This window comes from Gopherus flavomarginatus, chromosome 3 (assembly GCF_025201925.1).
Source record: "Gopherus flavomarginatus isolate rGopFla2 chromosome 3, rGopFla2.mat.asm, whole genome shotgun sequence".
NCBI classification, from domain to species: Eukaryota; Metazoa; Chordata; order Testudines; family Testudinidae; genus Gopherus; species Gopherus flavomarginatus.
This window is the reverse complement of record NC_066619.1, coordinates 51,910,689-51,937,731: the sequence shown is the minus strand read 5'-3', so window position 1 is coordinate 51,937,731 and position 27,043 is coordinate 51,910,689. Positions and strand designations below refer to the sequence as shown.

At 38.8% G+C, this 27,043-nt stretch overlaps 2 protein-coding genes across 3 annotated transcripts in view; both read right to left on the bottom strand.

Annotated features, from left to right (window-relative positions):
- FAM151B (family with sequence similarity 151 member B) overlaps positions 1-27,043 on the bottom strand; it is a 310,696-nt gene that overhangs the window by 98,463 nt on the left and 185,190 nt on the right. The window lies entirely within an intron of this gene.
- The window catches only part of MSH3 (mutS homolog 3), a 187,274-nt gene that overhangs the window by 134,249 nt on the left and 25,982 nt on the right, over positions 1-27,043 (bottom strand). The window contains exon 8 of the mRNA XM_050946154.1: positions 25,832-25,998. Coding sequence (XP_050802111.1) covers positions 25,832-25,998 — 167 coding nt within the window. The remainder of the gene's footprint in view (positions 1-25,831; positions 25,999-27,043) is intronic.

The following is a 27,043-nucleotide window of genomic DNA, read 5'->3' as shown; positions in this document are numbered from 1 at the left end:
AATAAAACAGTTTTCACAAACAAACAGTTTAAGTTACACTAGCTTTAGCTTCCATTTGCCTCCTCTTTGATTTTTCTTCATTTTTAAACTTGTAAAAAGGTAGAAGTTTGACCTTTAATCCACAGAAATCTAGTACTTTTTTTTAAAAGGTTCATATCCTTTAAAACTTCAGACCAGATTAACAAATATTGAAAAAAATTGCACTGTCATTGACCAAAATGCTAAAGTCAGAATCTCAATCAATTCTTCTTTGTTTATAATACATTTAAACAAAACATGGATTTTTAAAGTCACTAACAACACTTGCCTGACATTTTATACCTAGATATTCAGTAGTGCACATATATTGTAGTGTATTTCCGATATTAGAATATTATTAAAAAAAGTACATACTGTAAATATAACACTGCAGGCTTTTTCCCCTGCTAAAACCAGATCATATAATGCAAATAGACACAACACAAGAAAACACCTCACTAAGTGAGGAACTATAGTCCACTGAAAAGAAGAAGAGAGCTATCATTCATGGAAAACAGCCTTTATTCACAAAAGCAGTATAAGGGTCAAAATAAAAGCTCTCATTTACACGATTGTTCCAGAACTGTGGAATTTGTTGCCAGGGGATTTTGTGAAGGCCAAAAGAATAACTGGGTTCAAAGAAGAATTAGATAAGTTTGTGGAGGATAGGTCCATCAATGGCTATTAGCCAAGATGATCCAGAATGCCACCCAATGCTTTGGAAACCCTTAAGACACTGATGTTTCCAAAGCACGGAATGGATCACTTGATGATTACCTGTTCTGTTCATTCCCCTTGATGCATCTGGCATTGGCCACTGTGGAAAGACAGAATATTGGGCTAGATGGACCAGTGGTCTGGACCAAAATGGCCATTCTTATGTTCATGTTATGTTTGCAAGAGGGAAAGAAACTGAAAGGAATTATATAATCATTTTAATCAGCTTTTTTATTTTTTTCCCCAAAAGCTAATTATAATTCACACCCATGGTTAAAAAATAGGACAATCACTGTAATAAATCTATTGCAAAACACTGTAGGATCAGATCAGTTAGAGAAATTAATAAGAAATGGTCAATATCACAGTCCCACAGCCACAAAATCTATAGTGTCAGTTTCAAACTATGTTTTGTATTCCTGGTATATTCAGCTCTAGATTGAGACAATGATGTTGCAATTTGTAAATATAACTGATTCAATAATTTTCAAAAGAAATCTTAAAACACAAAAGCAATTTTTGATAAACACAACTAAATCTGTTTACAGGGTTATTGTAGCTGCGCTGGTCCCAAGATATCAGAGAGAGGAGGCAGGGGAGCTAATACCTTCGATTGGACCAATTTCTGTTTGTGAAAGAGACAAGCTCTCAAGCTTATGCAATCTGAAGAAGAGCCCTGTGTAAACCTGAAAGCTTGTCTCTTTCACCAGCAAAGGTTGGTCCACTAAATTACGTAACTCATAATATATAATTGCATAACAAGTTATCTAATCTACCTTTTTTCACAACTAAATCTGTACTAATAAGACAAATGTTTTTAAACATTGCCTCATAATAAGTGGCATAACTGAAAATACCACAGAATTTGTTCTTATGCAGTGCTTTTCACATTAAAAAGTGTCAAACTGCTTTAGAAAGTTTAACAGCCAGACAGCACTGAAGATGCCTACAAGGACAGAGGAGAAGGAAACATACATCAGCATGGATATAAAATGAGATGTTAAACAGCAACTGGAGATGGGCACTTGGGACCCTGGGTTAACATCTCATTCAAAGCACAGCATCTCTAATGCTTCTTCGTACCCTCACTTCTTGTCCATAGCACTGCAATGCAGAATCTGCAGCTACAAGTCCAAATCTTGGTTTAAAATTTGAACCTACAACTTTTTATCCCAAAAGATTGCAGTATCAGAACATACATGTTTTATTAGACAGAGACCTGAAACTGGCATAGATTTCTATGAGATAGGATATCTGAACCAAAAGCTGTTTTCTTTCCCTCTGTTCTTCTATGGTATATTACCATTATAATTTTAAAAGATATGTCTATTGAAAAAAGCTTCCCTGCTGCCATATCCTGCAGTGAAGCCATAATCATGTGTTTCTGTCACATCACAGTATGGTGCCATAGAAAGACTGCATCAACAAACTCAGTATTATGACTTAACTGTAGGGAAGAATATACTTCATTCAAATAAAAATCATTGCTACAGTAAATAAACAAGAAAAAGTATACCTGACCAAGCCTATAAAAGATAGACACGTTCAATGTTTAAGTATTTTTCCCAGCCCATACTGAAGTCACCCTTTAAAAGCTGAGTATGAGCTGATCTCCATAGTAGGAAGTGAGCCTGAAACATAAGCCCTTGTATCAGAGGCTTGAACTAAAGCAGTGGTTAAGGCTTTTCTGCTATAAAGCAAAGTTAAGTTGTGAGCAAGAGGCAGGCCCTGCTCACAGAATCTGGCAAGAACTGGGCTGATATTGCAGAAACACACAATCCTAAATAGTGCTAGGTACAAGAATATACACGCAAACACATTCCAGAAGCGTGGTACCAGAAAACCCTAATACCAGCACATTCCCCAAAGATAAGAGCAACACATTGACCCATCCTAAAGATAAGGTCAGGATGACAGCATGATGGATTGAGATATTTTGATCAAAACAACAACAGGTACAAGGCAATAGGTGGCACCCAAATATGTCAGAGGGACAATACGTAACTTTTTTGCATTGGGCTATAAAAAGGTATTGCTGAGGTGATGTCAGGGTCGGGTTGAAGGGATAATGGAAAGTCCTGCCACTATCTGAGCCGGTCCATTATCATGGGCATACGTGTGCTAGTGTACCTGTAACCATTAAGCCCAGGCGTTAGCATTGTGCTTCATCATCAATAAACGTGACCAAGTTCCTTTGCTGAAAACTGAGTCTGTGAATTTATTGGATAGTTCAATCAAAGTCAGTTGTCTCTGCTCTCTGCGCAGAGCTGGGGAAGCATACAGACAGAACACACACGCAGCCAAACAACTAACAACCACCTCGTGTGCATTTATTGTTATATAAATTATGAAAAATATCACTGGCCCTCCAAACACTCAAAATTATTGGGAACCTATATACACAAATGCAAAATATTTAGTACTTTCTCACAGAAACAAACATTTTCTTATGTGAGGCTGTTGAAGTAAAATATGTACACTTAAAAATGGACTATAAAATACAACATATTTCTGGAGTCACTATTTAAGGTGGGTGAACTTCTCCTAGAATCCAGAAGTTAAAGCATTTATTACACAATCTAGCAGCTACAAATGTTTACACTGAAGTGTGGACCCTGCATTTGTAAAGGATATAGATGAAAGGAGAGTCCTAGAAACTTACTCTCAGAGCTAGAGGGTAAAGGGGAAGCTGCCAGGAAGCTAGTGTGTACTGTTGAAATGAATGTAACAAGAGAAATACTTTTGGTGAGTAAATAACACAGGTGAAGAGGTTCCTCTACATGTCTGTTAGAACTTGCCTCTATTCTCCTTGCTTTAATTTCCTACACTTTGGCTACAATTCTACCTGTCAAGGACTAAATTCCCCATCAAAGATGTAACTGCTGCTCTTTCATTAGCCTGGTTGAATAATACCAGGAATTCCAAACTCTTGTTTATCCCCTATATAAATAAGCTGTTTCTACAAACAACAAAACAAAAACACAAACAACTCCTGCACAATGATGTAAACCACGTTGATAGCTCCCAAACTGGAATCTGGGATCCACAAGGCTTATGGTACGTAAAGAGATGGAGGATCACACAGTCCTTCACCTTTGTTTCCAGCCGATTCTAAAACAGCCAAGCTCTTTGTTGCAAAAAAAGGAGTCTGAAGGCCTGAATGCAGATGGCAACAAGTTGGAGAAGCTAGCCTAACTGTTTCTAATAGGGGCACTGCTACACTGGAGGAAGAAGAGAAAAAATACAGAACCCCCAAAAGAGGACAAGAATCCAGAAGAGCAGCAAATGAGGCAAGCATGGCAGTCTCCCCAGTGGAGCAGAAGGCTGTACTTTCTACAAACATGTAATGTGATGCTTAAGGAGGACAGAGGGAGTCTAGGAGGCACTTGGTCTATGCCTTGCCTACAGTAGGAAAACTGATTTCTAACCACTATTTAGAGATAGATTGTAAATTTAAGTAGTAAGAATTAAATGTTATATTAAAAAATTCTGCACACAGATCCACGAATTTGGGTTAATGAGCAGCAGCAAACAAACCTAGAAAATAGAAATGGACAAAAGGCATATTCCAATTCTGATTTTACTACAAAAGGAATGCCATAGTTAAGAACCGAACAGCTTTCCAGGAAATTCTCCCACGTGTGCCCATTAAAGATTCTAGGAGAAGAAACTCAATCTGTTCTCCTAAATGGCAGACATCACCTTACACTCATCTGAAGCAAAACTTTTTGCTTTAATAATGCTGTTACAAAATGATGCACTTTGTTTAGCTCATACTGCATATGATATTCTGGGATTCCACACAAGTCTAAAACAATGATGAGCTAAACAGAAAAGTTGGAAAGTCAAAATAATTGAAGACCAAAACATCTGATTTTAATTTAGATCTGAAATGAAGGCTTCTGTATCATTGCTTTCAGATTACAGTGACAGGTCATTATTCTTAGCAGTCAGGCAGAAAATTTGCAATCATTCTTGAATTTCTTGCTTAAAACAGCCTGTTACTCTAACTAGTAAAAAAAGAAACATACTTGTCTTGAATATTGAGATAGGTTTTTTGTCGTCTAATTTGTAATATTTCTTATTTACACCATTACTTCACGTTCTTTTCTTGGCAATTGACGTCTCACGTTGTAAAAAGTTTTGGGAGTTGCTTTCTTTATAACCGCATAGACGCTGAACTTCCATATTTTCAAAAATCTGTTCCGCGTTCAGTGTCAGGTAACAATTTAGCAGCAGTTTCTGAATGTCAGCCATGTTGAAAGCCTGAAAAGTCATCAGTAGCAAGACTAAATTTTAAAGAGCCATAATGAAATTTCAGTAAGAATACTGGGATTTCTCTAAAGAAGTTTATCAGTTCTAATTCCAGAAACATTTTATTAGCAGGTATATCTATAATTAATTACACATTTCTTGTTAAGAAAATTTAGTTAGTTATTTATTTGTAAGGGAAAGTATAGAGAAATACCATCCCCCTCAAAGCTACTTTCTCTGAGCTCTAAACATTAACCTACTCATCAAGGAACGTACTTACTTTTCTATACGTTTTTGGTTTATATGGTTTTCTAAATATAAAATAGCACACTATTTATACCTAAATTCTTAGCTAACAGGCCAGCGTGTAAACTCCCTGCAGAAATGTCTCACACAAATCATAAAGGACAGGTGGCAGAAACACACAGTACAGCTGTAGGGGAAAAAAATGTATTCCAGTATATTAGTGTTGGTATATAAGGCAAAATTCTACACTCAGAGCCACATAAGTTTTTGAAATTGACACTTTGCTCTCCCTACACACGTAGGGCACCTAATGACAGCAGTGGGAATTCTGTAACAGAAAGAGCAAAATACTAGAAGAGAGGTTCACTATGGAAATCCAAAGGCAGATTGCACTATGGGCAAATCGTGCTCCACCATCTCTGTAGGCATGAAAGTCTCCTTATTCAGTATAACTTATTGTAGAGTTTGGCTGTACCGGGCTGGTGAAGGACAGGATTGGCAGAGCCAACATAGGGGCCATATATGCTTGTACTCCATAGAGTACAGTTCCACAGCAGCTACTTTTACACTGTTGAAAATGGTAGGAGAAGAGATACAAAGTGGGCCAACAGATCCTCTGCTGCACAGTGCGACCAGCAAAATAGGAAATAAAGGTGCTGCCAGGGAAACTGAAGTCTCCATAGTCATTGAGCTTTTGTGTAACCACTTCATAGCCTTCCCCACAATACACCTCAGCTGTGTGTATCTCCTATACTCAGGCTGTGTTCGAGGGACGAGATTTGGGCCTTAGAAACTGAATTATGAAGAGGAATTCACCATCCTAGAGTTCTACTAAGAAGAGTCTGGCTTATAAAACTTCAGCAGACTACTCAACAGGCTGGGGACTGCAGATCATTTGTCCACAGGGAACTAAGATTCAAATCTGGTTGCCCAGCAAGGAACTATGATTGTCTGAATTTCTGGACTGAGATCTCATTCTCTCAAGAAAATGAAATATAGTTGCTGCTGTGATTATCTAATAGCATTTCTCTGTTTGGCACTATCACACAAAAATTTCTCATTCTTTGGTGTGAGACACTCATCTGGTCTTTAATTCAGTTTTATCCTCACTTTAATATAAAATGCCACTAGCAGAACCAATTTGAGACTGAGTGAGAACTGAGGCTATGTAATAGTTTACCTCAAATTCAAGTAAAAATCCCAAAACCTACTTAGTATTACCGACAACTCTGTCAACTTTGGGGACAGGAACTGTATTTTTTTGTGACATACAGTGCTTGTACTGGGACCTCTAGGTGCTACCATAATAAAACTATTAAGTAACAAGATGTTGCGCCTGACAACATAAGTTAAGTCTGCAATTGCAAAAGGCTGTAAAAACAAGCACTAGAGATGCTATACCATCCTAAAATCACATCCTATTGTGTAGAGCAGAGCCATCAAGTAATTAAATTGTACTTTATTTTACTATAAAGTGAAACCTAGCTTAATTAGAAATTAAAACTACTGCTTGTCTTTCTAGCAAAAACAACAGCCTTTGAACTGTGTAGCCGGTAGCTCACAAACCTTATTCACCCTTCTAAAAACCATCCAGCTGTGTGCTGCAACAGCAAGTGGTTCTAAAAATTGTTATATAGTATTCTCTGTCTTGGCTGGAAAATTAAACTATTGCTTGCCTTTTTACAAAGGATAATTGGCTCTGAGCTATCCAACTGTAACTACAAAAGACACCCAAACTTTAACTTGTCACCACAGCCCTCTGATTAGGGCACAGACAACACATTTAAACTGAGGCTCAGCTTCAAGCATGCTCAGAGAGAAGATTTTCCTGGTCTCATTCCCTTCTTCCAAGTTATTACTCCCTGGCTGTAAGGGTTGGAAGGGACCTCAGGTGGTTATCTAGTCCCACCCCCTGCTCAAAGCAGGACGAATCCCCAGCTAAATCAATCAGTGAGAGCAGAGGAGGCTCCCACTGGCTACTGTTCTGCTCCTGCTGGTCCTGGTGCAGAAGTGCTCTAAATTGCTGTTCAGGCCTATCTTACATTCTTATACATAACCCACATGTCACACTAATTTTCACAAACACATAATGAAAGTGAGGGAGAGGCTTATGTGATGGAGAGGAGAGGGAAAGTGGCTGATGGCGAAGAAGCAATAATTTATGCTAATAAGATGAACAAGAATGAAAAGTGAGCCAATAGAGAGAAAGCAGGAGCAAATTAAGGGGTACATTAAATAACAGAGGAAATGGAAGTGAGAGACTGCTCTCATAGCTTCTAAACTTTAACTCTGGCATCCATTTATCACCCATAAGTACATAAAACTGGTGGCATTATTGATTTTAGGCCATTTTTAATCTACAGGCACCTGCAATACTTTTTTTTTTATTGCTACCACCAAATAAAAATCTGACTCTCAGAAATACAAATATAAAAATGGGATAAGAACTTTCAAGGCTTCTGCAGTTAAAGCTGGGTGGCAGTCCTTCAGAGATGGCCAACATCTGCTGAGTCTCTAGCTAGAGAACACAGCCACAGAGTCTGGTCACAGTTTGTCTTGCTATGGCCCGGTCAGCGCTGCAGACTCAACAAGTTAAAGGGGTTGGTAGGCCACCTCTTTCTCCTCTGTGGGTCACCAGGAAAACAGTCCCGAAGCTGCATCTAAAGTCTCTAAGACACTGACTTAGTAGTTCCTGATGGTTCCCAGCTGGATCCTCATTCCATGCAGTGTGAAACAAGACAGTTTCTCTTTTGCACTTCAGGAAACTAATTTTCATAGATGGACAAAACATTCGTCTCTCACCATTGGAAAGAAGGCTTCAGCTCATTGAGGTGCTCAAATATGTCATTTAGACAGACTATTTGTGCTACACAAAGTAAACTACTGTCAGTATGTGGGACAGGGCTGTGAGCGAGGCATTGCTGCTTCAGTGATCATCTCTGAAGTACCCACTGAGAAAGCACTCCTGCTGCAGTAGTGAAAGGGAAAATGCAGCCATTCATCAAAACTTGAATCAAAACTGATTAGAATACTGTGTAAAACTCTTGAAAGATTTATAACTTGGGGGCTGGGGGGGGGGGGAGAAGAGGAGGAAGTGAACTACTACTGTTGGATTCCCAAAAGACACACACAACTTTAGTTACGTAGCACTCCCAACTACTAAAACAGGACATTCTATCTTATTGACTGTTGGCGTTATGTTCTAAAGAGGCCTCATTACTAGTTGATAGCTTAGCCTATCTCCATCCTACACAAACGAAGGACAAGCCAACAAGTATGGACTGCCCAGTATGCCTTGAAATGAGAATGTGTAATCGAAAACAAACTGCTTGAGAAGAAGTTGGCACATGGTGTTTTTCATTTGTTGAAAAAAAATTTTTTTTTTTTACCTTACATTTGTTTTGCCATGTTTTTAATAGAAATGTCTGGACAGAAAACAGGGGACAGCTGGTGATTCAATTACTGTTCTAATTTATGCTTCCTTTGATAAGCTGCTAGAGATTTAAAAACCCATTAAGTGCGATGAAAATGGACTTGTTGATTTTCCAATTAATTATTTTAGGCTTCCCTTGAAGATTTACAGAAATGCTAACATACATTGACTTTTCTAATTTATGCATTAAGTATTCATAAGTTTCTCTGTAATTGTCCATATTTACACAGTCCATATTTATATTGTTCCTTTAAATAACTCCCATAATTAAAAACACTTTAAATCAAAGGTCAAACAATAATAAGCTACCCAACTTTATTTCAGACTCTATGAATAACTGACACAGGGAAAAGGGAGAGCTTTCACAGCAGGTCACTTCGCGAAGTCTAATGTAGTGTGTTACATCCAGAGGCTACAATAAATGTACTTTCCATGTTACTGCTTTGCAAGTGTGTTGCTATTTTGTGACCAAAGAACTGATAGATTTAGCTAGCCGAGAGCATTTGAGAAATGATTTTACAAATAAAGAATAAATTTCATATAAGCAGATGAAGGCAGATTCAGCTTCATGGATTGCTTGATCATGCATGATCACGAACATGAATTAAGTTTCTGAATTGACTTGATATTTCTGTCTGGTACGTTTTGAGAATCTGAGGCCTCATTTAAATGACACACAATCTCTGGCAAGAATTCAGCTCACGTCATATTTCCAACACCACTTGATGGTGTACCAGAGCTGCAGGGCTTTACATTGCAGAAGGAAATAAAAATGGTGAAGTGTGAATGGAAAAAAAATAGCCCTTCATTCTTCTTTTTAGCCACTTTTCTTCATAGTCATGAAAGATAGATCACTGAAAACCTACATACTGAGTCCTTGCGCTTGTCTGCCCCCAAGCGTGCGGAAGAGGTAGAGGAGAAACACAAATGTTAACTATCAATACAAAACATTAAATCAACATCCCTTCTTTCTCACACTCTTGCCTTTACTATGGGCTAGTCTACACCGGCAATGCTAAAGCAGCAATGCTTTAACATGGCTTGTGTGGTCACAGCAGAGCGCACACTCTAAAAAAAAGCCACCTCTACGACAGGCGTAGCTCCCAGTGCTGGTGCACTGTCTACACTGGCGCTTTATAGCGCCGAAACTTGCTGCGCTCAGGGGGATGTTTTTTCACACCCGAGCGAGAAAGTTGTAGCGCTGTAGATTGCCAGTGTAGACAAGCCCTAAGTGACTAAGCAAGGAGCTACTATCATACAACTCTAATGCACAGAAAGTGTTTTGCTAATCTGCATTTCCCCAACATGGTTTGAATGCTCATCAAAGTTCAAGAAACCTGAGTGGGTGATGGTTCCTAGAAAGCTCCTCAGCAGATTAAAGAACACTAATTGTTTCAAAGACTATTTCCAATATTTGGAAAATTCTTTTATTCATTCTCTCTCTCCCTCCTTACCCCCTTCGCAAAAAATTAACAGTTCTAGCTGCAGGCTCAATTTCACTTTCATTTGACCTTTTCCACATGCACATCCAAAAGAGGCTAACTAATAAAAAACAAAAACAAAAAAATTTAAAGTGGACAGGGGTCTACTTTACAACAGGGGCCACTAACAGGGAGTTCCGAGAGGGAGTTCTCCAGGTGAAGGAGGAGCAAATACAGGACCCTTGGGGTAATCGGCTGTCTGTAGTGTGTGTTTGTGTTTGAGGGTTACTTGCTGTGTGGTCTGCCCCGATATGGCCATTCTTATGACATCCCAAATCATCAAAAATTGACCAATACAATAAAATACCCTGTTACTAGAAGCAATTGGAATTCAGCTTCATTCATGATAGCATTTTATAAGTCTTTGCTAAAGGAAACTGTTTTGAAGAATAATCTCTCTGTTAGCCATAACTTTGGAAATCAAGGAGCCCAAAGTGAATCTGACGATTTTACACGTCAGAAAAGAAACCAAGGACTCAAACAGATGCAACTTTGAGAAATAAGTAATGCTCTTTATTTCTATCATTATTTAACTTTCATTCAGATCCTATGCTTTTAAAATACACTATGACTCAGGAATTGTGTAACAAAAACTACATTTAAAGATGTTCCTGACAAAACTGATCAATGCAGTAAATGGATTTAATGATAAATCTAAAAGGCACAATTCCATACTTCAACCAAAATGCACAGTAGGATAAACCACTAGAGAAACATCTTGAAAATAAGGCTATCCAACTGTTACATATCAGTTTCTTTCCATGATTTTCATTTTAAACCAGGATGGATAGAAAAAAAAAATCAATGATTTTTATTGAAATCGATTTTTTTTTTATAAAATGCTTTGAGGAAAAAACTTATCTAAAACTATTTTTAGATGAGATACATTATAGCTCGAAGATATCTCATCATGGAATAGGGATTATAAATTCTAATTTTATAGTTGGAGACAATATATTCGTGTAATGTTTAAGAAAAGTTTTGTAAATGAGTTCCAACAGTTCATGGATTAGAGACCCAATCTGTACAGATCATTTAGGTTAATTTTCTATCTACCCAATGGGACTCAGTACTCAGTCTAGAAGATACCATCAGAGATGCTTAGTTTTGCAGTTCTCAAACTGTGGATTTGTGTCTCCTGAGGTTGTTAACAGCAAAAATGTTTTTAAACAAATAATATAGAGAGAATAGAAATAACAGACCTCAACTCTATTGTCCCGCTGCAAATTTGTGTACACAGAGTCAATCCCTTACCTCTCTCTAAAAGTGCAAAGTTTCAAAAACTTCAATGAAGAGAAGATTGTTGGGGGCAGAATAAATCCGGACTAGGAGAAGAAACCTGGAGATGAATGTGAGAAGCGAGGGACATACGCTTGTTTTGTTAAAATATTATATGTTTGCTGTTGAAGAACAAAATCTAGAACACTTAACATCGTTGTTTTAGTTAAATAAAACCATTTAAATATCTGTCTGGTGATGTTCTCCTCCTAATACAGCACGTCAAGAAAATCCTCCAAATATTAATGATTAACTTGTTGAATTGGAGATAGTTCACCTTCCAATGACTTCATAAATATCTTCAATTACCTTTAACCAATCATTCATTTTCTGATATAGCTATAAAACTAATCTGAAAAGTTTTCAAAATAAATCGCTGTTTAAAAATGTATAATGCGTACCTTCTAAAACTGAAACCTACATCGATCTCTGAGTTGTGAAGAATATGTATTAAGGTTATAACAACCAACAAGAATGTAGAAAACCATGATTAAACTGAGTCTTCCTGACTAGTGATTTAAATCACTAATTTGATTGAAATCAAATCCACCCTGTTTTAAACTAATGTAGCAATAGATTTATGGTTAAAATAGTAATAAGAATCTCTTCTACAATGTGTTAAGCAACTAAAATATCATTTTAATTAACCAATCATAACTTTTTCACCTGTTAATTACACAGCAGTTAGTTCAAATTGCCAGATTAAATCCAGCTCAGCTTCATAGCGGCAGAAAACTACAATCTGATGGTTATTTGTGGGTTAGTCCAATACCCTCTCTTTTAAATCCTCCTGAAGATTCATTTCTACTGTGCATACAAGAAACGGATCAAAAATCAAACTTTTGTAATCACTTTAGTTTTATTTATATTTTGAAAACTCCTAACTAGTGTGTCCATGCATTCACTGTATAGCCATTCTTGATTTTCCTCTCATTCCCCTTCTCATTGTTCCCACTTGTGTTACGTCTAAATTGAACGGTTAATCCTTCAGGACAGGTACTTTGTCTTTTTATCTGTACTATGAGGTGTCTAGCAAATCTCTGGACATTGTAGTACAATAGTATTATAAAATACAGTAATATTAATAAGCTAATCAAAATGTGTTACTCACCTTCATCTACTTCCCAGTAAACAAGTGACTACATCAAATACCACCACCATATTTAACATCCTTGCTGCAACCTCAGCAAACAAAGGATTGAACTGACATGGAAATTTAATTATCCTTCCAAGTAACAGTTGAGAAACTGGCACTACTGTTGTCATTTCACACCTGTTCAGAAGAAAACTTCAGCCTCCAAGGGCTCCCTCCAATACTTTTTATAGGCACTACATTTACACTTTCTTAAAGTTAAAGAGCTCTATTCCGCATTCCTTGCGCACACAAGATTCCCACTAATGTCAAGGTTGCTACTGAAACCAAGCCCAGTTCAATGGTGAAAAACATAGCAGCTGGTGACTATAAGGAATCCAAGACCTAACTGGTAATTAATATAGATTGTGATCCTACAGTAAGAGCAAGTTTAGTGAACAGCCAAGCACAGTAAGTGAGGAGCATTTATTTCCCAACTCTGGAAACCTAGATTGGAGTCAAAACAGAATAAAGTCTGATGATCTTAGCCAACTGCAGTCTCCATCTATCTGAAACACAAAAACACCACATTGTTTGGTATAGTTGGCAGTTTGTATTCTGCCTGGCTCAAACCAGGCTATTTGTCATAAGAATTAAATCCACTCACAATTTAATTTAAAATCAATAGCTCTCTCTCTCGCTCCCCCTCCTCCTCTCCCTCCACACACACACACACACACACACACACACACACACACACACACACCCCTACCTATATATATTCATTCATTCCAAATGATATTTTAACAATTAAATGATAATTGCATTTTAATATACAGTTACAAATTCTTTCTGTAATTAGGCAAGCTCAAAGCACCAGCATTCACTCTGACGCCAGCTGTAGCCTCAGGATTGATTCTGGCTATGTCTGAAATCTGTTGGGCCACATTTAATTCCATAACCAGATTAGACAGCTCAAAATTTAAAATGCAGCGTGTACACTATTTTTCAGTCATTTACAGCTCAGGCCTGAAGTCTCACTGTCCACATGTTAATTCTAGAACTTTGCACCAGTAACACGATGCCAAAATTTTACCAAGGAGTAGTTGCCTCAAAAATTTTCTGCACCTGTGAGCAACACATGACCTTATACTGGTAGTCAGAGAATGTGTCCCTTATAGCTCAAGATGTACAGGGCTCCACTAACTGCTAGCAATCTCTCCAAGCTGGTATGAGGGGCTCAGTGTGGGAGAGAACAAGGCCCCTTGATGGAGGGGGAGGGGGTTTTGGCCACAGGATAGAACCTCATACCCCTCTAAGTATCAGCTCTTCAAACTCAATGCTAGGCTCAGGCAGGCACTCACAGAGGGAAGCTGACTGCTTTACACCCATTTGGTGCATGGGCAGATGGTCTATAATGTTTTCAGGTTGCACTGCCATGTCTGTTGCCACTCCAAACACAACTGTTTCCTCCCTACTACAAACATCACTGTGCACAAGTCTCAATTTTTGGTGATTCTTTGGGACACCCCTTAAGCTTAACTGTCTTACTGTACATTAAAGAACTGAGTGTGGGGAAGCAGGGGTTTCTTCAGATTCACCAGTCTTCTGAAGAAGTGGAACCCAGCTATATGTTCTTATTAACATTGATTTACATCTTCCAGGCTCTCTTTGCAAGTCAAGGAGCTAGTAGCTCAGGTTTGTTTGTTTGTTTTACATTAAAGCTAAGATTTTCCTTCAGGGAACCTAAAGGCCATCGCTAACAAGAAACTTACAAAATTTCACTGAAGCCCATCAGAATATTCCTTACAGTATACCACAAAGTTAAAAAAACTGTGATATTACCCTGTATATACACATAGGTGCAAATACCAATCCTACTCATGTCTTTAAAAACAAACCAACTATTCTTTCATTTGGGGAATGAGGAAAAATAATTAAGTTGCATATGCAACATAAAACATGTTTTACAAAGTGTCTTAACTTCTTCAGTTTTGTAAATAATTCCATTTGGTATCTATCCAAACCCTTCTGACCTTCCCAGAAAATTACAACAGCTTAACAGATCAATTTGCACTGCAAATCTGTGTTTTAGGTATTTACACAATTGATTAAATTCTTCTGTTACTCTTAAATTAAAAGCTTCATTTCTATCAGCTTCCTCTTAACCCATATTCTTTTTTTCCCTCTTAGACACAACTTGAGTTTATTTTAAAATTAACAATTCAACATACACCAATTTGCTCTTTATGGTGTTTTCTTGCTCTGCCCCAAGGCTTAGCAAGAGGGTGTTTAGCAGCAAGTGAATCACAAGGCTCAGGAGAAGCAGGATCTGGCATGTGAACCCTAGTACCTTGCAAATGTGGGCTGAGGGGATCGGATCCCCTATTCACTTGTCAAAACTCTGCATGGAACCAAAGCATTGGGAGCCTGGAGAGGGGCAAATGGAGTCCCCTTCACTCCCCCAAACCCCTGCAGGAGGTCAAGGTGCACTAGGAACCTAAGCTGCAGACTGGGAGTCTGCTTCTTTCCCCAAGTTTAACAGTACCAAGAAGCATGTGGCAGCAGAGCAGGGGCGCAAGAACGGGGGGAGATACAGCTAGACCACTAAAAAGAGAATGTAGCCACAGCACCATGAACAGCGAGATGGGTTAGCTTCCCCAAGTATGTGCCTAGGGTCTTGGACAGGTACATACTCAGGCAGTTAGCCCCTTCCGCCGCTGGTGCTGCCTTGGCTACACGCTGTTGTAAGTGCACTAGTTCAATCAGAAGCAGTGTGGTTATGTTTCCTCAAGCTATTAATTACACCTCTAGCTCCAAGTGCAGACATTTAGGCTCATGCAAACTTCCCTACTGAAAGGTTCTTAAATACAATATGGAGTCAGCAAGATTTTTAAGGCCTAGCTTAACAAAGCCCTGGCTGGGATGATTTAGTTGGGGATGGGTCCTGCTTTGAGCAGGGGGTTGGACTAGATGACCTCCTGAGGTCCCTTCCAACCCTGATATTCTATGATTCCCATCACTTTAGAAAAAATCAGGTCCTTCTTTTAGGTGCCTAAATCTGGATTTAGAAGCCTAACTTCTGGCCTTTTTATTCTTTAATAATATTTTGACCATTAGTCTTAGCCAGTTTTACTATTCCTATCTCAAAAAATGGCATAATGCTGTATATTAAATCTTCTCATGACTATTACATTTAACTGAAGGAGGCTCATAAAGTGACACTTTCTCTCTGAATAAAAGTCAGTTGTGGACCTACGTATTTTTACAAATGACAGCGTCAATATAACAATTCAATTATTCCCCCAATTTATATAAACAAATTTAAAAAATCATTTAATCCATCAACAATAATGTAGAAGAATTCTTGCAATTCCAAATCAGAATCACCTCATACTACTATTCTCAAAAAGGAGGAGGGTCAACAAAAGTGGTAGGTAATCTTCAGCTAACATCAGACAAGTTCAGAACACATATAAAATGCATTTACAGCAAACAAAACAAACATCCCAGAAATGCCAGAGCGCTTGTTTAGTGCACAAGCTGAAAAACCCTGTCTTATGTACGGTGTTTGCACTGGCTTATCAGCAAAGCAAACTTCATTAGTAAGCATTCACTTGATAGACTTATAACGACATGACAGGCACAATAGAAATTCAGTTACAGGGGTTACATCATGTAACCATGCCACTGAGATTTTTCTTTAATCCTAAAGCAGTGACATCTCTTTGACATTCAAACGTTTCTAATATAAAACAAACTCAAGACTCCGAATTACTACTACTGAAGTCAGCATTATTTCTAGTCACCATCCGCTCACATAAAGGACCTCAATTTTATTCTTTATGATTACAAAGGGAAAATTACTTACTAGTTATTCCCTTTTTCCCATTCTGATAGCTGATGGAGGAACAGAAAGCATTATGGCGCCACCTACTGGAAGCAAGAAGGCAAAAAAATTCCTAAATCCCACCCTCAAGTACTGTACATAAACCTCAACCTAAACATCCTACCTTGGATTAGAGAAACTTCTAGAGCTACAGGAAACAATACACAAGCCAGGAAAAATAGTACCAAACAAGCAAGACCACATTAGCTAGAAGGGAGCAGGGGATGTAAGATGGGAGAAGAGGCGATTACAGCAAAGAACTACTGGTAAATTCTCTTCCTTTGTTGCATCTCTCTCACTTTTCTCCCCTTTGACAATGGATTAATGGACAGACAGCAGGTGTAGCAAGCAGTAACACTAGGAGATGTATTAACCTTCTTGTACTGCTAGCAGGTCTTTAGACAGCAAAAGGAGATAATCTGAGAAGCAGAGAGGTTAACTGATACATGTAAAGCAGCAGAGACACGCCCATATTGCCATCTTGCATACCTTGGAAATCAATGCTTCAAAGCACACTGTCCATGAAGCAGAGTGTTCTCTAGCCAAATGTCATCTCTCAAACTCAGAACAAGACATCCTGGTGATCTTGATCACAGACTATAAGAACATGGCCTTCAACGCTTCTAGCAATAATGATTTTGGATGCTATATCACCAGAAAGATAAAACTGAGTAGAAGTTTAACATCCAACAAGTGAAGCTCATCACATAGTGGGAGGAATACCCAGGTTTGGACTGAAAGAACAAATTCCAGACAAAGCTGAAAACCTACCTTTCTAGCAAGAACTAAAGGTATGTAAGAGAATATGATACTTAAAGTCACTCACTGTCACTGTAATAAGAAAGGCCATCGAAATCTGCCCTAAGCATGGAAAAAAGGTTGTGTCAGAATCTGCAAGAGGAAGTACAGTTCCATTGAGGGACTCTCAGATCTATCATTGGTCTTTCAGACCCTTCTTGAACGCTGGCAGAAGGAAATTCAAAGCCCCTTGGATGTGCTGCAATAGGGAGGCTACAAAAACAAAACCTAAGAGGTGAGTGCTATGGCAGAAAGGCCACTGACTACACTGCAGAGATCCCTCTGCTGTGAGAGGGACAGTGCAACACAAAGCACTTGTAGAGAAATGAGGAGGGACAAATGAGCCCCACAAGAAAATAAAAATTCCACTGAACCTATGATTGCCTTGGCTCCCTAACCAACGCAGAAAAATTGAGGAAAAAGGTGCCACTGAAGAGTGGCAGGGAAAATTAACCTTGCCCAGTGACACGGAAATAGAAGTGTTGGCTTCTGCACTCCCAGCGTGGAGAGGGAAGGTAGAGACTGTGGAGCTAGGAAAGGACTTAGAAATGGGTTCCTAGCTGTGCAGTGCTTAAGAGATTTTATACAAGCAGCCAGAGCCTTGGTTTTAACATCTCAAGAAGGAGCAGAGGCAAGAGAAATATTTGCTAAAGCAGGACTTACTAGCAGAGAGATCAACTGAGACACCTCAGATCTCCAGAACAAGGTGGAGGAAGCAAAGCTGGATTGACTATGGAGCAGAGCTGCAAGTCCAGGTCTAGTTTAATTATATTTTCTCTGTTTATTCAAAATTAAAACCTGTTTTCTAAGCAAGTTTTGACTTTTTTTTTTTTTTAAAGTGAAAGGATGTGATTTCACAGACAAGTATTTTTTAAAGATTTAACCTTTACTGGCATTCAACATGCCATCACTTGCTGCCACTATTAGTTCATGTTGACATAAGTCATCATCAAAGTTCTCCCAGACTATATAGGACACTCTCAGAAGTCACAGATCTACTGTAGTAAACACCAGCTTACCAGTTACACCTTGGGATCACCGCAAAATGCTGAGAAAAGAAAAGAAGTTTGTAAACAAAACTTCTAAATTATTTGAACAGCAGCACAAATCTGTTTTCTCCTGCCAATCGCTAGTGCAGGCATGTATAGATCACTAAGGATGAGAAGTGTGCTACCTCAAACTTGCCAACTGAAAGATTTTTTTTTTTAAATCAACATACTACCCTTATGCAATGTCTCCAGCTCCTTCCTTAAATTTCCTTTGCTCATGCCAACTTATACCAGCTGGTTGAGAGACAGTGTTTGTCATCTACTCCCACAACAGCACTGGGCACCAGATATTTGTCTCCACTTATTAAGAATAAATTAAAATATATCTTCCATTTCTTAAACAAAGTACTTATGCAATCACATATTTAACAGCGCTGATATTCAATCAATCAGTGCTCCTATTCATGCAACCTCAAGACCTTTAGAGTCACATGGTCGGTACACAAACCAATACCTTATTTTTAATAGCAACTAGAGACCCGAAGCAGAACCCTATTGTACTACAAATATGAAATAAAAAGCTAGCACAGTAACACCTCACTTAAAGTCGTCCTGGTTAACGCTGTTTCCTTGCTGATCAATTACGGAACACGCTTGTTTAAAGTTGTGTAATGCTCCCTTCTAACGTTGTTTGGCAGCCGCCTGCTTTGTCTACTGCTTGCAGGAAGAGCAGCCAGCTGCAGCTAGCTGGTGGGGGCTTGGAACCCGGGTGGACCAGCAGCCCCGCATCAGCTCCCCACTTCCTTAAGTACCCTATGCAGCAGCTGCCTGCAGTTCAGCCGTCCCTTCCCCCCGCCCCGCCAACTGCTGCTCCTGCCTTGGAGCTGCTCCCCGATACTCCTGCTTGCTAGGTGGAGGGGGGCTAATGTCAGGGTGTCCCCCTCCCCTTTGCCCCTGCACCCCACTTACCCTATCTTCCACAGAGCATGGGGGACACACCAGGGCTCAGGACGGAGTGAGCTTGCAGCAGCTGTGGTCTCAGCAAGCTGACCTAATTAACACAGCAGTGTATTTAAAGGGGAAATGTGCATCTCTCCCTCCATTCCTGTTGCCTTGTAGAGTGAGAGAGTTAACCTTTGCTAGTTCATCATCATTTAGCAGTAAGGGAAATATCCCACCCTCTGACTTCTCCACCTCAACCATCATCACTGTGTACCAGTATTAAATTGTTTGTTTAAAACTTATAGCATGTGTGTGTGTGTGTGTGTGTGTCTGTGTATATATATATAGTTTAAAAGAATTTTAAAAATAAAAACTTTAAAAAATATAGTATTTTGTCTGGTGAAAAAAATTTCCCTGGAACCTAACCTCCCTCATTTACATTCATTCTTATGGGGAAATTGGATTCGCTTAACATCGTTTTGCTTAAAATTGTATTTTTCAGGAACATAACTACAATGTTAAGTGCTGAGTTACTATTCTACCCCAATGAGTTTACAACCTTGGTGTTTGGTAAGACACAAAAGGTGGGAGAAAAACAGATGGAAGGGTAGGATACTGGTGAAACATGCATATTTTGTACCATAAGCAGTACTCATTGACCACCCCCTACCTACCACCATTACAAAGGGTTTAACAGCATCAGGACAGAACAATCTGAAAGAGAGATTTGGGAGAAGATAAGGTAATTGCTTTACTGATTTTTTTCTGCAATTTTTTCCCATGCTTCAGAGATAGCACATGCAGAATAATGAAGGTGTCTGAGAGACTGCCATTGGTTGGTGGGAAGAGCTAAGAAGGTTGTTGAGGTAAAGGCATTTAGTGCTAGAATGAGTTATGGGCAGCTAGATAAGGAGGGACTAAACTGTAACACATCTTAACAAATAAAGATGGCAAGCTTGTGTTTGATGCAACGGAGGAGCAGCTAACATAAGGTGATTTGGTCAGAACTATAAGCCATAATGATCTTAGCAGCTGCATTTTGAATGAATATGAGGGGATCATCATCACAGTAGTCCAGGCCAGAGAAGATAATGATGCAATCATCAACACGACAACAGCCTCAATAATAGTTTGGGGGATGTGACCAGAGAAAAGGCCTCACAGCCAATATGGGTATAGAAAGAAGGTTGAATCAAAGATGACTCCCAGATTACAGACTCAAATAGCTGAGAGAATGGTGGTGGTGTCCACAATGATGGAAAAAGAGTGGAAATTCCAGGACTCTGAGGCAAAGATCAGGAACTTTGCTTTGGCTATGCTAAATTTAAGTTCATATCCACGAGGTGGTGTCAAAGAAACAGGCCAAGATATGGTTTTGGGCAAAATTAGACAGCTTGAAGTGGAGAAGTAGACTTGTGAGTCATCATTTTAAGATGGCTGTTATCCTCTCACACGGCTTTAACTCATTACCCTGTGATAACACATAGAAGGCGGAAAGAAATGGCCCAAAGAAGAAGCCCTTTGGAATCCCTATCAAGAGTTAGGGATACCCCTCTTAATGAAACACTGAAGGTACAATTAAAGGAGAATTAGGAGAGGAGGGAATTATTAAACTCAAGGAAGGAAAAGATTTCAAGAGAAGCCAGCAACAAAAAAGCTAAGGAGGATGTGTACTGACCCTTAGATTTGGCCAAGAAGAGCTCACAGATTGTTCAGTACATAAAACAATCCACATTCTGCAAGAAGGATTTCTGGTACAGAAAATTATTTTCTCTGGTCTATTGGATCAGAGAAATGAGTCACAGGTCTCTCTGCTCCATCTGAGCCAATTCAGTACTTGTCAGCAGGGACCACACTCATCTGCCCAATTGGAGCAGCATGCTTCTGTTAAAATGGTTCTTCTGAAAACTTTTGTTTGTTTGTTTCTTTGAAGAAATGTTTTGCTTAAGTGTTTACCTGATAAAATATTAAAAAAAGCTGGAAAAAAATGAAGCATATTAAATAAATTTTTATGTGGATTTCTATACCTTTGCTTCAAAGAGTTTTTGAGAAATACTAAGGGACATAGTTTACCAAGAAAAAACATTAACTGGGAAAGAAAATCTGAGTAGCTAGCTCAAGTGCTGCACCCAATAATTTAGCTGTAAACAGATAACCAGTTTCATTGAATTGTGGTAACTCTTATGAAGACACAAGGGTGAAAACCTGGCTGCACTGAAGATAATGGCAAAACTTCTATTGATTTCCATAGGACCAGCATTTCACCCTCATATTCAGAAGATGCCACCTTAGCTATTTTCCTGCTGTCACATCCCCATATTAGAACAAAAAAGTCAGTTAACCACTACAATAAACATACGTGCTGAGCAACCAAATAATTTTATTTCTGTAGAACTCATCTTTCTTCACCATGTCCACTCACTGTTTGTTACTGCCACTGTTTTGTCATGCCTAAATTTACACTTGAAGCTCCTTGGGGCTGGGACCATGTCTGCCTGTTTATTCTGCAGAGTATATAGCACTCCATCACTAGTACACAGCATTCACAAGAACAGTTTACTTATCAAGCACATTCTCTTCAAGATCACCCAGGAGACAAATGTAAAGGAACACTGTTAGGTTATATACTGTATTTTATTTAAAAATAATTTTCCTTACTTGTATTATAGACAGTGCAAGTAGCAACTCTTATAGTTAAGATTGCCCAACTCTTCTCATTATAAAACTGTTTTCAGTTGTTTATAGCTTTTGACAAACTTTAACCATTTAGGATAAAATTTTCCATGCCAGATGTGCACCTCAAGACAAATTTTTCTATTTTTTTTTTGTGTTTTTTTTAATTTCAGCATAGATTGTTATGCCATTTCTGAGGGCACCAACTTTTTTTGCCCATGTTAATGAAGAGTTGTAACTTTTTTGTAACTTTTTTTTTTTTTTTTTTAAAGAAGTTCTAGTGCCTCTGTGTTTTGGAGTAGGGACTTGAAATTTAGCAGGGGCATCACCCTCGTGTCTAAGATATGCCTTTTGCTGTTCCTGTGGAAAAATGTCAAGTTATGAGACCTCTTAAAAAATGTTAATTTGCACATTATCAGCAGAAGTTTCTTAGCTTGCCATCTAAATCTCCGAAGATTTCCGCCGCATTAAGCATGCTGTTGCCCCTCAGAGTCTGATCAGACTGCATGTATCATAACGTGTAAGTATAGTGGAGCTGAATTAAGATTGCATGCCATTTCTTAACTTTTGAGTGCTTTTAATGTAGATTTTTAATGTAATGTAATTATTAATAATGCCTTAGAGTAAAACAAAATTTTTAAAATTTAATATACCGTATATACTCGATCATAAGCCGGTTCGTTTATAAGCCAACTCCCCCAAGATGGATAAGTAAAAATGGAAAATTTTTATGACTCATTCATAATCCGACCCTATAATTCAGGGCTCAGCAAACTCTGGCTCCGGGGCCATCAGGATAAGCCGCTGATGGGCAGAGATGCTTTGTTTACCTCGAGCGTCCACAGGCACAGAGGTAAACCTAAGTAAACAAAGTGTCCCGGAGTGCCAGCATCTTACCCTAATGGGCCAGGACATCAATTGGTGGGGAAATTTTTTTTGGGTGGGGAGGGTTGGAGGGGCGAAGAATCTGAGGGTTGGGGGAGTAACCCTTGTGACCACCCCCCACATGACCCCACCCCTAGTCCGGGACCCCCCCACTCTCCCCACCCCATCCCTTCCTAGCTTATCTAGGGAGGATGTCTCTGGCCTGGCTGGAGCTGCTCCAGCAGGCTGAGCAGCACAGCCGCAGCCTGCTCTGGTGAGCCAGACCGGGCGGCCCGGCGGCAGCACGTTCCAGCGGGCTCGGCCCGGCGGCAGCACGTTCCAGCGGGCTCGGCCCGGCGGCAGCACGTTCCAGCGGGCTCGGCCCGGCGGCAGCACGTTCCAGCGGGCTCGGCCCGGCGGCAGCACGTTCCAGCGGGCTCGGCCCGGCGGCAGCACGTTCCAGTTATGTAAATCTAAAGTCCATAAATCCTACTCTCTAAGAGATGTAAAGAGCTGAAGCCTTTATTTCAGTCTAAGACTTCAAAGAGCTGCTACGCTTCTCCTATGTCCTGCCTACAATTTGGAGGTGGATTTCATCTCCCAGCTCCCATAGAGTTCTACACACAAAGTCTGTTTATTTTGGCTTTGTGCAGGAATGGGGCATGTGAATTTCATCCTTTCTGCACTGTATTTCTGACAGAAGCCATTTCTTGGCTGAATATCATGGATTTTACACATTTTTAAAAGAGCCAGTGATATTGTTCTGCCTACAACCTTGTCCATTACGTGCAGTATCTTTTTCCATAGTAGTATACATGGGCAGCAGGACGCATTCAATCTCAACTGTGTATTTGACAAAGTCTCTGATTAAACAATCAAGTGCAAGTCCAACATATTCAAGAAAAATGTAAGCACTGAATTACATGTGGTTTGGCCAGAAAATGCAACTTGAGGTTTTTTTTTATTGTAAAGTACATTTAAAGCTGCCTCCCACCACATTTTCTAATTAGCTAACTCTGGCATTGAACATGCCAACTGCAAGTTTGTAATACAAGACTCCAAAATCAGGTGTGTAGTCACAGTGCTAGAGTAGTGTTTCTCTACAGTGGTGATGCCTTTGAAGGAAATCCTGTGTGTTAATGGTAATGTGTTGAAATATCTGCAACTCCACCCATGCTGAAGAGCTATATTATACCTTTTGTCGGCATGGGCAATGAACGGGCAATCACCTTTTTTTTTTTTTTTAATTAAAAAAAACTAAAACTGCAGACAAATTTGACTCAGTCAACAGGGCCAATATCTTTTCTAGAAAATAAATGTATATACTAGATCATTTTTTTTTGCAACATAAATGTTTCCAAGCAGGAAGGAAAACAGCATTTTGTCCAATTCGTATCTGACTAGTACAAAGCACTATTAGAAGTCTCTCATATCTCTAACCAAATAATAATCAGATGTACTTTGTAACTGTGGTAAATATAATTGGAAATGCTGGCTGCTTTAACACACAACAAGGATGAAATTTTTGCAGATAACATGAAGTATCACTTTCTCTTAGACAACTGAGACAACTCCTAAAGAGACACAAAACTGTCCGTTTTAGCTGCCTGGTAAATAACGTTTAGGACATCTTTTTTGCCATATTATGCATGTAAGTAAGATCCTAATATAACTTCTGAAATAAAAGTATAACAAAATTAAAATCCGAACACTTCAAATCTCATGTTGAAACATCTGGAAAAAGCTGAAGATCAGCAAAATGTAGAGTCTCCTCCTTAATTCTGAGGAATTCTCCTGAGCTTGCATCTTACCTCAACAATTGCGTCAACACCCAGTCCACTTAGGAATTTGCTATCTAACATATGAAAAAAAAGCTTAAAACATTACTAACAAAACTAGCAGCTGCGTTATTTTAAACCAAAAGGTATTTTCTATAGAACAGGAAATCCATCTTTTTACAAACTGGCACAGTGTAAATTGCTAAAAACTCTCAATAAACCCTTTTGAAGAGAGATCAATCAGGATATTGTTTTCAAGAAATAAATATATATATACACACACACACACACACGCAACTGTTTTTTCCTGTTTGTCAAAGCATCTGCTAATCTATTTTTCCATTTGGACAAAGAACAAGTCTTCTTGTTCCCAGCTGCCAGCAATTCCAAACCTCTACAAGTTGCCTAATTTGTTCAAATATTAGTATACATCTCTTTCTCATAATTAGGCATCTGTCATAGAATTCTTGTCTTGTGTGGAAATGCAGATTGCACACAACCAATAAATGTTTAAATCTAGAAAAGCAGACACATTTCAAATTAATATATTCCTGTTCCTCTAATTTCTATATAAATACAGGAAAGCTGCTGCTATAAACCAATCAACTGAAAAGTGTGGTAGTCCTGCAGCATGAAGTTCAGGAACCCATGAAACCTGCCATGTTCCAGCATCATCTTTGACTCCCTCTGTAAAAGGGGAAAATCTCTATGTCTTCTTTAAAAGCTAAGAAAACAGTTCCTTGAACATTTGTATACTTTTTTTAAACCATTAAAAAAAACGAACACTACATTCTCAGGAAAAAAAATGGCAACCATAAGGAGTGTCAGCAGGACTTCGCAAACTCACAAGCCACATTTAGAAAGATGACATGCTCTGGTCCTATGGTCCCATGGCTATGTTATCCAGCTACAGCTTTACAGTGTATTTTTATCCCAGACTGAATACCACAATAAATTTTCCACTGAAAAAGAGCCTCCAGCCTTCTTTTGAAGCATCTGTCATTAAAAATATAAGGAAATGTTGAAATGTAAATGATGGAATGGCCAACATACTTCTGACCCACCAGTTTTAAGAGAGTCTAATAGGAAGTACAAAAACTTCACAACAAGTATTTAATTCTCCATGTCTAATTAACAAAGAGTGCTGGGGGGGGGGGAAAGCCTCAAATCATTCAGAGAACTTAAAGGTATAAGATACACACGCAGCTCAACATCACATTCAGATACCACAGTGATGGGCACAATAGAATTACTTACATTAGATAGATAGATCATGTCAGTTAAGGGGATATTTATGCAAACAGTGAATTGTGAAAGTTTCAAAGAAGGTCTTACTTTAGAAAACTATGTATCATTGCTGGCTTCCAGATCCAAGTTGATATATAATGTAACAACATACCTTACAGAGGTTATGCTGCTGATGAGCCTCTCAGATTGAGCTGACAAGTCTGATGGAAGCAGTAGTTCAACTGGTTGCAGGCGCAAAACTCGACTCTCTAATTCTAAGCGAGACGCGGAGTCCTGAAAACTGTCAAAAACTACTTCCCCCGTTGTGGGTTGGACTGCCTGTCAGATACAAAAATATATAAACAGAGTGTTCACCCTGTCATTGACAAACATCGTATTTTGCTACGGCAGCAGAAGCCAAACTGAGTTCCTTTTGCTTGCTTCTAAGCGTGCACAACAATTTTTGAGTATCTGCCAGCAGGCACATGTAAAGCTCAGAGACGAGTTTTGGTTAGTCAACCATTTAGGTTTTACCAAATTAGCAAGGAAATTTCGCACACACTTAATGGTGTGCTACACAAAAACGATGACTCCACCAGTCCCACAATTTCTTGGAGACATTGGAAAATTAAAAATAAGCACATATTTCAAATGTAGAGAACATAGATCCTATCCTAACAATTTTGAAAGCCCAAATGCTAGACTAAACAGGATGATAATGATGTCTTAAAATATGTTAAGTTTTAATAGCATTGGTTCATTTTATGTCATTGCCACTATTAAGGGGCAATGCAAATCCACCTAATTGAAAACCTATGAAATTTAACAGGATTCTCCCTAAAAATAAGATGTCTTTCTAAAATGTGCTTTTACAACTGAGGAGGGATAAGGTGGTTGAAGTAATATCTTTTATCGGTCCAACTTCTGTTGGGGAGAGAGACAAGCTTTTGAGCGAATCTCTCTCTAATATCTTCAGACTGACACGGTATGCCACCACTTATAACTGGGACAGATAAACAGTGGGGTGGTCAGATATCACAATGACAAGTACAATAAAAAGAACATGTAAATAAAATGAATGAATGAACGAACCATCAGTAGAGAGAGAATCAGTTCTCATTTAAGTCATTATTTTCCCAGTTATATAGTTCTCATTTCAGAATCTCCAAAGAAAATCAGAAGTTAAAGTTTAAGAAGACTGTGAATCTCTCATTACTAAGCTTCTGTGAAGGAAGAGCAATTTACTGAGGAAACAGATGCAGTCAGCAACAAGTGTAAGCATTTTGAACACTTAAGAGGGATAGCATTTTAAACATAATTTACAAAACATATTTTAAAGCTAACATATTTTTTTTGTATTTGTATAAAACACTGTTTTCAAGCA